Source organism: Sus scrofa, chromosome 1 (assembly GCF_054392235.1).
Source record: "Sus scrofa isolate SSC_HxYL_T2T_F1_AM1 chromosome 1, Sscrofa_HxYL_maternal_Yorkshire_Landrace_v2.0, whole genome shotgun sequence".
Classification (NCBI taxonomy): Eukaryota; Metazoa; Chordata; class Mammalia; order Artiodactyla; family Suidae; genus Sus; species Sus scrofa.
In genome coordinates this window covers 31,325,589-31,337,590 of record NC_139383.1, presented here as the reverse complement: position 1 = coordinate 31,337,590, position 12,002 = coordinate 31,325,589, and the positions used below count along the sequence as shown (strand labels likewise).

General features: G+C 37.5%; 1 protein-coding gene across 1 annotated transcript in view; it reads right to left on the bottom strand.

Moving 5' to 3' along the window:
* MOXD1 (monooxygenase DBH like 1) overlaps positions 1-12,002 on the bottom strand; it is an 85,788-nt gene that overhangs the window by 52,471 nt on the left and 21,315 nt on the right. The window contains exons 2-4 of the mRNA XM_001926931.4: positions 11,634-11,780; positions 9,826-9,993; positions 9,615-9,698 (exon numbers count right to left, since the gene is read on the bottom strand). Coding sequence (XP_001926966.3) covers positions 9,615-9,698; positions 9,826-9,993; positions 11,634-11,780 — 399 coding nt within the window. The remainder of the gene's footprint in view (positions 1-9,614; positions 9,699-9,825; positions 9,994-11,633; positions 11,781-12,002) is intronic.

Genomic DNA, 12,002 nt, shown 5'->3' with positions numbered 1-12,002 from the left:
TTCCAAACTTTTGGGCTACTTCGAAAAAAAAAAAAAAAGATGCACTAGATTAGGGGTAGAGTTGGGTGGCAGAAGAAAAACAAAGAAAAAACACTGTTGAAAATTATTTAAGGCCATAGAGTGGAAGGCTAATGGGTGATCTAAGAATGTGAAAGAATATTTCCCAGAGTTTAGTCACCAGCTGGTTGTTATCCTTCCTTAGACAAGAACAGGAGGAAATTAGCTTAAATTTCATTTGGTTTAGAATAATGGAAGCAAGCTATGAAATCTAATTCCTAGGGAATCATTTCGTCAAAATAAAATAGAGACTTACCGCCTACCGTGGTTTCTGTGCAGTTCTGACTCTACGCATGAGAAAATACTAGATGAATTTATAATCGTCCATCTCTATAATCCCCATCAGGAGAAGAAAACAAGCAATTACAAGCCGATTATGCAACAGGTGTTTTCACTTGCAACCATTTCATCTTCACTGGAAATTATGTTTCCTACCTCACAAGTGAAGATGCAGACTGAGAGTTTAGTTTGCCCGGGGTCACAGAGCTAATGAAAAGCAGAGTTAGAACACAACTCTTACCTATGTCCAGAGTTCATTCTGTGTGCTGCACCAACCTATGAGCCTTCCTCACCCTGGCACTCAGTTTCTATCCTCATTTTAAAAGGACATTATCCCCAATATTCAGATTTAGTTACGTGTTTATTCATTTAGATGATTCTATTTGAATTTCTCCAAAATTCAGAAGTACCCGAAAACCAAAGTAAATTGGAAATATAGCTAGTACTTACTGAGCTATCTAATATATGCCAAACATATAAGAACTCTATAGCTATCATTCCACTGATAATGACAGTTATCATTTGAGACAAATACTATTATTATGTCCATTTACAGACGGAAACTTACATGCTAGAATATACACTAAGAGAGCCCATGGCCAAAGGAATAAAGAAGGAGACTTTTTTTTTTTTTTGGTCTTTTTGCCTTTTCTAGGGCCACTCCCGCAGCATATGGAGGTTCCCAGGCTAGGGGTCTAATTGGAGCTGTAGCCACCAGCCTATGCCAGAGACACAGCAACGAGGGATCCGAGCCATGTCTGCAACCTACACCACAGCTCATGGCAATGCCGGATCGTTAACCCACTGAGCAAGGTCAAGGATCGAACCCGAAACCTCATGGTTCCTAGTCGGATTCATTAACCACTGAGCCATGATGGGAACTCCAAGAAGGAGACTTTTAATTTCAAGAAGGAGGACTTTTCATTTCAAAGGAGGCAGTGGGGTCTAAGTCTTTTTTACCCTAGCACACCCAGGGATAGTGAGAATTCAGTGTGTCATTGAGTCACACCCCAGGGCATCCAAGCCCCGGTACAAGATTTCACTTTTAGTTTTCAGCAAGTCATAGATATTTGGAAGTGAAAAAGAGCCAACTGAAGTCATCTGGTCTAACCCCTTTATTTTACAGACAAGGAATTTGAGGATCAGGATGAGGTTAAGCACTTTCTCGGGGGTCAGAAAGCTAATTAGTGACAGAGTTAGCAATAAATCACTTCCCTGAAAAGACATGCTTTCAAAGTGAATTCAATTACCTTGCACTTTCAAGTGGCTATTAAGAACACCCATGTAGCTAGACAATCTCCAGCGTTTCTGTACAGTTGATATAACCCAAGAGGATCTGGAAGGAACTTGGCAACACAGAGCAATCTAAGTAAGCGATCTTTAAAGTGTGCTAATTTGAGGCAATGCGTTATTGTCAAGGGCAGTGCTCCCGCCGAACGTTCTCCTGTTCAAAGTTATAGTTTCAGACATAGTAAATACCCAAGTATTTTCATCTGTTTTCTGGTAAAGAAAAGATATATAACATTTCAGATATACTTGGATATACTCAGACATAAGGGTAAAATTATTTTGGCATTTTGGTATTTATCAATTTTAAATGACAAATTCCCAAAAAATAGGATTCTTATGACTTTATAGCATGATATTTTCCAGAAGGTCAAAAATTATCCGTTTTGTCAATTGGTGATAAACTCCACAGATGCCAGTGATAATGCATTGGTATTAAGAATTTAATAACCAAATATAGTGATGCAAGGTATCTGAAGTGAGTGGAAAGTATTTTTACATGAAGCATACTTTGAAAGTTAACTTCTTTCAACATACTAAATTGACCTTTCTAAAGAGCCAAAGTTTGCCTTTAGGAAATATGGTTGAATTAGTAAAAGATAAAAGGGATACATCAGGAAACCAAAAAAAGTACTATAGAGTTGTAATGAAAATAGGTGAAAATACAAACAACTGTTCAGTTGACAGTCAATAACAAACACCCACTAGTGTGCCACAGAGTAAAGTGAAACAGAAGTGAACACACAATAAAAGAATGAGAACTAATTCATGGAGTCTGTGACAATGCATTCTGATAACAAATAAAAATGTTATTTCTATCAAAGAGGAAAAAATCACATCAATTAAAGTATATTTTGAGGAGTTCCCCTGTGGCTCAGTGGAAGTAAATTTGACTAGCATCCATGAGGACGCAGGTTCGAACCCTGGCCTTCTTCAGTGGGTTAAGGATCTGGCATTGCTGTGACCTGTGGTGTAAGTTGCAGATGCTGCTCAGATCCGGTGTTGCTGTAGCTGTGGTGTAGGCCAGTGGCTACAACTACGGTTTGGACCCCCTAGCTTGGGAACCTCCATATGCTGCGGGTGTGGCCCTAAAAGATAAAAAATATATACAAAAATATTTTTTGAAATATTTCAGGAAAAAAGGAATAAGATACATTGAGAAGCGATTAATTCTAACAGTTGTCAAATCATGTAGTTTGACATTGAGACCTGCCACATTTTACTAAATTTAACCCTGAAGTCTTACACATTTTCAGAAATAGACACCTTTGATCACACTTGACATTTCAGAATGTTAATGCTAAAATTTGTCCATTTGATAGCGTTAATTTATTTAAAAAAGAAGAAGAACATAATAGGGGAAATGGACAACACTGTTCATTTAACATAGTATATAAAGTCAAAGGTTCATGCCGTGTGTCTAGTATGGGAAAATCAATCTTTGGGTGACTATTTCATGGTTGAACAGTGCTCTGGCTTCAAGGGCATTTCACGGTTATTCAATGTCAATTATGCTTAGATTTTCTTATCCTAGGAAACATTCCCCAAATTAAATCGCTGAGATTTATGAGTGCCACCAACGGAAAAGAACAGCAGCATCTAATTTCATGACAAGAAAGACGTTCTGTCCAGTAGCAAGTATAAAGCATAGCATTTCCCATCCTGTGTCTATTGCTAAAAAGAATGATGACAGTGTTTGGTTCACTCAATTCCACATTTCTGCAGAGCAGAAAGTTCTCGAGACAGCCTCCCTGAATGAAATGGTTGACAATCTAGGTTTTTTGGGGGGACTCTTTCTAGAAAGCGTTGGCTGGTTTGGAATTTCTCAGTAACCCACAATCTAACAAGATGATCAACAGATGATCAATTGTGTGTTGCTAGTGATCAACACAATTTTAGTTACTTTATTGAACAAATAGTTTGTGCCAGGTGCTGTTCTAAATACTTTCAACTCCTTTGATTCCCTTAATGGTCATCACAACCCTATGAGGTGAGTTTTTTTTTTTTTTTTCTTTTATCTTTTGTCTTTTGTCTTTTTAGGGCCGAACCCACGGCATATGGAGGTTCCCAGGCTTGGGGTCTAATCTGAGTGTTGCTTCCGGCTATGCCAGCGCCACAGCAATGCCAGATCTGAGCTGCGTCTGTGATCTATACCACAGCTCAGGGCAATGCCAGATCCTTAACCCACTGAGCGAGGCCAGGGATCAAACCCGCAACCTCATGGTTCCTAGTCGGATTAGTTTCCGCTGCGCCATGACAGGAACTCCAAAAGTAACCCTCTTTTAAAACTCAGCAATAGTCAACCTTCTAGCTGACACTATTCCTTTCCTGGGTCTCCACACAAAATAGTAACTTTCAATGAAAAGTCATTCAGAGAGCAAAACAAAATAGACTGATAATACTAGCTGAATTTATTAACTTAGTTTTCTGTGTTAGATATTGTGCTAAGTGCTAATCAATTTGTTTAAGCCTGCTCTTTAATCTTCAGTCTAAACAGCCCCATCAGGAAAGTATCATCCTCATTTCAATGATAAAATTGAGTCCTGGGTGATTAACGTTCCCAGAGTGCAACGACTATTGGAAAGAAGGGATTCAGACCTGGCCCATCAAAGCCTAGAACCCACTTACTGCCTCCCTATTAGGGAGTCATCTCCTTTAAGGGGAGATGTCTAAGGATGATGATTCGACCGGGCTGTTTTTCCTCTTTTCTAACATAATAAGCCACAACAACTATTTACTAAATTGATTAAGACACATCAGATTTAAACAGATGAATTAGTTTAGTTTTTCTATGAGGAGACTCCCCTGACCACCAAAGCTTCTCAAAAAAAAAAAAAAAAAAAAAAAGTGTTAAACCAATTGATAGCCCCAGCTTCTAACAGAGTATATCCAATCATTACTATAAGATGTGATAATGATCTTTAACTAAAGAGAGTGGAAAGAATCACTTTCTCTAAAAAATTTTAAATTTTGGGTAAAGTCATATATTTGGGAAAGCTTAACTGGGTCCTGCTTAAATATGAAGAGATGGGCTCGAAGGTAGGTCTCAAGAGGGAATCACAGAAATGATCGCATAGAAGTGTGCTTCTAATATAATTTATCAAAAATTTTCCTCTTTACAATTTCCATATGTCATCTGACAATGCAAACATTTTCAAATTATCATTTGAAACACTGTTTTGCAAGCATCAAAATACCAGTCAATAAACTGAAGTCACAAGTGAATGGAACCATCAACAATTTATATCATAATTCCATCTTTCCTGCAGATGAAATTATTTATCTGTTATTTTATAACTTTATAAATGACTTACCTTATTGTTTCATATGTTTAGTAGTAAATCATTTTTATCATTATATGATTAAAAGTTAAAGTGTAATTAATATTTTGAATTTTAGGCATTCCCATGAACTGCCTTCATTGATTAAACCACTGATATATTTTACTTATCTGCTTTTTTTTTTTTTTTCTTTTGTCTTTTTGCCATTTCTTGGGCCGCTCCCACGGCATATGGAGGTTCCTAGGCTAGGGGTCTAATCAGAGCTGTAGCCGTCGGCCTACACCACAGCCACAACAATGTGGGATCCAAGCTGCATCTGTGACCTACACCACAGCTCACGGCAATGCCAGATCCTTCACCCACTGAGCAAGGCCAGGGATCGAACCCGCATCCTCATGGTTCCTAGTCGGATTCGTTAACCACTGCGCCACAACGGGAACTCCTATTTTACTTATCTGCTTAGTTCTATAGTTATTATGGCTATGAAACATATATTGGGCAATACCATGAATGTTTAAATTTCAAATACAAACTTTGGCTTTGAAATCAAGTCCAGAGAACACAACTGATTTCTCACAATACTACTATAAGCAATATGTTCTTGGAGTTCTCGTTGTGGCTCAGTGGTTAATGAATCCGACTAGGAACCATGAGGTTGCAGGTTCGGTCTCTGCCCTTGCTCAGTGGGTTAAGCATCCAGCGCTGCCGTGAGCTGTGGTGTAGGTTGCAGAAGCAGCTCAGATCCCGCGTTGCTGTGTCTCTGGTGTAGGCTGGCGGCTACAGCTCCAATTTGACCCCTAGCCTGGGAAACTCCATATGCCGCGGGAGCAGCTCAAGAAATGGAAAAAGAAAAAAAAAAAAAAGTTCTTAAAATTCACCACAAATGACATGCAACATAATACAAGATAAAAGCAATGTTCTTTACTCTGAGAAAGCACTTTTAATTTGTATCAGAGAACGACTGAAGCTTTTTGATGCAGCAATTTGTGAGACATAAAAAAGAAATAAGGAGAAGCACTTAGCTGACATGGGTTTTCAAAATACAGGAGTCTTTGGTTCTATGAAAATAAGATATACTTGTCTTAAATGATTAGAAATCATCTCTGCTAAGGAAAAGAAAATGGAAATTAGATAATTTCTTGAGGTAAATTAGAGATCTATGAGTTCTACTTTAGAAATTTATTAAAATTTTATTGTAAACGGGCATAAGCTGTAAATTAAAACTGTTTTTGAAAGACTATCTCAAAATTTATACAATCTAAATATTTTGTTTTCCCAAGAGAGCTTTCTCTTGTTTTCATTATTGTTGTTTTTTTGTATGTTATCCTATTCAAATTCACTTGTGAGTTAAATGTTTCATATACTTAATGACTTTTAAATATTTTAGGGATTTACCGAGAAGCTCAAAAATCCAGTCTATAATGGTATTTGTAAGTAATAACAGAATTTTAAATCTTAGCCACCAATCCCCTGCCCTGCAACAACAATAGTTTCTCCAACCTGCTGCCCCTCACTCAAATCCCCTCTTGTTCAGGATAAAGAATTTTTGTGATTTTATAGACCTCTAAACATTGGGGGGGGGGGGGAATACCAAAAGCCTTTCAAGTCGCTAAGATCCTTCATGAAACCTAATAAAGACAGTAGTATGAAGCCAAAAGAGCTTAATTCATCGTCTTCTTTTTTTTTTTTTTTTTTTTTGCTTTTTTTAGGGCTGCACTAGCAGCATATGGAAGTTCCCAGACTAGGGGTCAAATTGGAGCTGCAACTGTTGGCCATAGCCACAGCAATGCAGGATATGAGCCACGTATGCAACCACACCACAGCTCACAGCAACGCCAGATCCCTGACCCACTGAGAACGGCCAGGGATTGAACCTGCATCCTCATGGATTCTAGTCGGATTTGTTTCCACTGTGCCACGAAGGGAACTCCCCAAAAGTACTTTATTCTAAGCACACCCTTAGATAATAGATACCCACATATCTGAGTATTACTATGATATGCCTATGATGGGAAAGTTAACTTTGAATTCTTAGATGAGTTAACAAGTAAATACTCTACACAGAGGGTCAGAACATACACTGCCATTCCTTAAGTTAGACAATTATTTTTATTCTATTCAAGGTAATTATTACCATTAATAAAAACAAGAATAAAAATGCATTCATGTAAGTGGTTAAGGATTTCACATCATATCCATTAACTTTTGCTGAAAAATGAATCAAGGACCTGTTTTGTGTTGCTTAACCTATAGCTTTACGTTCAATCCTTAAGCCAGATTCCAGCTAACTTATACAACTCAACAGCAAAAAAACCAACAACCCAACTGAAAAATGGGCAAAAGACCTAGAGACATTTCTCCAAAGAAGATATACAGATGGTCAACAAGCACATGAAAAAATGCTCAACATCACTGATTATTAAAGAAATGCAAATTAAAACTACTATGAGATACAACCTCACACCTGTCAGAATGGCCATCATTAACAAGTCAACAAATAACAAATGCTAGAGAGGGTGTGGAGAAAAGGGCACCCTCCCACACTGTTGGTGGGAATGTAAATTGGGACAGCCACTATGGAAAACAGTATGAAGGTACCTTAGAAAACTAAATGTAGAACTACTATATGATCCAGCAATCCCACTCTTAGGCATATATCAGGAAAACGTTCCTTGAAAAAGATACATGCACCCCTATGTTCACTGCAGCACTATTCACAATATCCAAGACATGGAAACAACCTAAATGTCCGTCGACAGATAAATGGATTAAGATGTGGTATATATACACAATGGAATACTACTCAGCCATAAAAGGAACAAAATGATGCCATTTGCAGCAATATGGATGGAACTAGAAACTCTCATACTGAGTGAAATAAGTCAGAAAGACAGATATCATATGATATCACTTATATCTGGAACCTAATATATGGCACAAACAAACCTTTCCACAGAAAAGAAACTCATGGACTTGGAGAACAGACTTGTGGTTGCAAGGGGGAGGGGAAGGAAGAAGTATGGGTTGGAGTCTAAGGTTATGCAAACTATTGCATTTGGAGTAGATAAGCAATGAGATCCTGCTGTATATAGCACAGGGACCTAGTCACTTATGATAGAACATGATGGAGGATAACGTGAGAAAAGGAATGTATATCTGTGTGACTGAATCACTTTGCTGTACAGTAGAAATTGACAGAACACTGTAAACCAACTACAATGGGAAAAAAAATCATTTAATTAATTTACTGCAAGTGACACCTAATAATACATGATACGCAGAGTGTAAAATTATAACAATCTCTTTTTTGAGAAAGACTTTTCATTGGTTTAAGGGAAAGGAGCCAGGCACTGTATTAAGTATAAAAGACTAGAATTCGCATTCCCCTTTCACACGCAGGGAATAGAAACTAACATTGTACAGAGGTGAATGACTCATCCACAGTCACATTGTTGGTAAGTCTTCTGATTGTAAAAATATCCTTCAAATATTTAAGACGACATATTAATTCAATAAACATCCCCTCAACCTACCCCACTTGCCTCCTTGAGCAGTTATGAATCACTCTGTAAACAAAAGGCAGATCTGTGCCACTGGAAAAAATAGATTAGATATTAACAAATTTAAAACACTTTATGTAATGTGCTCAGTGTTTCCATCCCCGCCAGAATGCTTTGGGGTTGGTAGGGAAGGTGGGATGACTGGGCCCCTTTTACAGATGAGGAAACCTGGCCCCACAGCGTTACTCCAGAGCTACTTACCTAAAAGCACATGGATAAAGCGTCAAGAGTGGGTTGCTATTTGAACTCACTTATTTCCCTCTAGATTCCAAAATCTAGAAATTTCCTCCTCTCCTATCCATACTGCTTCATTATGCAATCCAATGGATAACAAAAAGTCGGCAATGTCCAGCCTTCTGAATGTTCATAATAATTTGTGTGCACTATCTAATACTGCCTTATTCTTTCTTGCGCCTTGGCCAGTGTCTCTTACAATCTCACTGTAGGTTCTTTGAGAGCATGGATCATATATTCAGCCTCTGTGGAACTGTCCAACAATTCCTACCACAGAGCCAAGGACCTGAAAGTTTTTAAAAATATTTCTTCATTCACTAACTAGATGCAAAAGTTTTGGGAGACCTAGCCCTGGAGCAGGTAGGAGAGAATTAGATGCCACAGGCAAATCGGCTCATTTACTACCCAACTCCATGTTTTTCCATTCTGTGGAGAGTCAGTATAATTTTCCTATTTTCAAACAAATACTATAACACTTATTCCTATGACAATATCCAGTATTTCCAATGAAGCAGATATTCTCAAATACTATTGGGGAGGGGAATGTAAACTTCTTAAATATAATTTATTGATATGTAAAGATATTATTTTAAATTGTAATTCAAACAATTGCAATTGTTGAACTGTTGTCTGAGAAATAACTGGAAATGCACTAATGCATCCTAAACCTTTAGCCTTTAACATACAAAATTAGGAAACAAAACACAAAATACCGGCTGCAATCCATTTTTCTCACTAAATTCAGTGGCTTTTAGGACAGTCTACGGGTCAGATAAGCCAGTTCCTTGTTCGTTAGGTAACTTTCAAATAACTGAAAATCATTTCTGCAAAAGTGTTTTAATCATTTTAAGAACAGCAATTTCTCCTCTCTCTATATATATACAAGTTAAATTTAGCTTGTGAGTGTGTCACCTACCTTTATAACATGATGCTTTTCCTGGAGCACAGGAATCTTAAACATTTGGCACCAATAGGTTGTACCTTTGTTTGGGATGGGGACCTGTCTTAAAGAAAAGGGGAGAGGGACAGAAGTCACATTCTATTAAATACAACAATTCAAGCAAAAATTCTTAGACACTTTCAATATACCCACCCTTAGGACCCAAAATCCTGGGAGAAAAACTTACGTCCTGATTTACCAGGTCAAAGTATGGCACGGCTGTAGACAACACATTGGTTTTTTCAGGATTCAATAGCCGCAGACTCTTGGTGCCACGATTGGAGGCGTGGTACTTGGGGCCCGCTTTGCCCACATCTTCGTGGTGGTAGGCCCAGATCACCCTCACTGTGCTCTCCTGGTGATGGACATGGACACAGTTACGTCTCAGGAGAGCACTTTCCTAGCCCCTCAGTGGAATTCAAAGAACTCTATGTAAAGCCGGTTATAGAAGTGAAGACAAGAGAATAATGACATTTGGCATTTTCAATATGGCCTCCAACAGGAGCTGTGTTAACATGATTAAGCCATTAAGAATCCAAATAGATGAGCTTCTCTTTGGAAGAAATCGTCTCTCACACGCAAGGTCTGTCTGTTCCAAAACAGAATGAGGGACAGTTGACTTAGCAGTTCTGCTTTCACGCTCAGGGCAACCGTAAATCGTTGCCATGCAAAAACTCCAAACTAGCAAACTAGTAGTTACCAAACAAATACTCTTTTGCTAAGCAGCAGGAATCTGGGAAAATTAAAACCTGTCTTAATGGCATGGAACATTTGAGGGAAAATAAATGAATAGAATGAAAATTAAAATGACTTGCAGATCAAGAATTTATTTTAATCTTAGATATTTCCCAGGCACTAGCCCAGTCACATGTATGAATTTATAAGGAGGTGCAGATACAGCAAGAACGTCTGATTCCGGACTTGTTTATTATCCTAGAATCTCTCTATAGTCATTTTATGAATCTTGGGAATTTCCAAGGGACTGGTGCTGCCCAACTAAGGAAAGTACAGTCAGCTGAAATCGGCTTCCACCTATCAAATGAGAGATTGCCTTAAGAGTGGTGGGGTAGTGGGAAGGGTTTGTTGGCATATAAAGAAATAGCTTAGTTTCCCCCACAGAAAAAGATGTCTTTGCCAGAGCTTTGTAATAAGAACTTTGGAAATTAATGATAACGCAAAAGTAATTTATGTTAATATATACTTCCTTAATAAGTTAAATGACTATAATTATTATTCCAATTAAAGCATAATTGCACTGTGTATTACATAAAAAGCGATCCATGTCCTTGCATGTTTTTTTCTTCCTCTTTTACTCTTTATGCTGATGTTAATCAAAACTGCTTCATATTTTTACATGCCCATTTTTAAAGCTTTGACTTCCCAAATAAAAAAGATAATTTTATTGGCCTATACAAAATGAAATTGATTCAAGAGATTCATGGAAACTTTCAAAGTACCACATGAATTATATATCTTCTAAATATTTAATTTGCATATGCACAAAGATGTTAATTTTTACATGATGTCTGACAATAAGAAATCTTGTATTACAGGTTGTCAGGCAATTTTCATCAGTCTACTATTCATCCTGACTTAGAAATTAACAAAAATGAATCAGTTATAATTCAGATGAATTATATCCTAATATTCAGTATCATAATTCTCTCTTGTGTAATGCAATTTCTTCCAACATTTATCTATCGCCTATTTTCAAACTTATAAAGAGGCAGCTAAAACCTTTTACAGATAAAGTCATATACACTTTAAACAGCTCTTTACAATTTTAGATTCACACAAAAATTGCCTTTATTGAAATCTACAGTCTTAGGATTTTTTTGTGGCTTCTGAAGAGAACTTAAATATTTCAAAGAAGACAATGTAACTTTGCTTTTAAAGATTATTTTCTAAATATTTGTTCCTTTTTATTGTGTAAAGCATTTCACAACTGTAAATGCACAATCTTGTCATGCATGCATTCACTGATTGACTCCTTACCGTTATGCTCTTGTCATTTATGTCACATGTATGCAGTTCTCTGGTAAATTCAATTACTGTGTGTGTACTATTTTCCATGGCATATTCTAGGTGGTAATCTTGCTGAGCATCTTTTTTCAATTCTCTATTTGCATTTGTAAAATAATCCTGCAGAAAATATGGAAAAGAAAAATTAAGAGGAAAAGAATTTGGATTAAGAGTATATACAGAGGTTCCCAGCGTGGCTCAGCAGAAACGAATCTGACTAGCATCCATTAGGATGCAGATTCGATTCCTGGCCTGGCTCAGTGGGTTAAGGATCTGGCATTGCTGTGAGCTGTGATGTAGGTCGTGGGCACAGCTCAGATCCTACGTTGCTGGCTGTGGCAA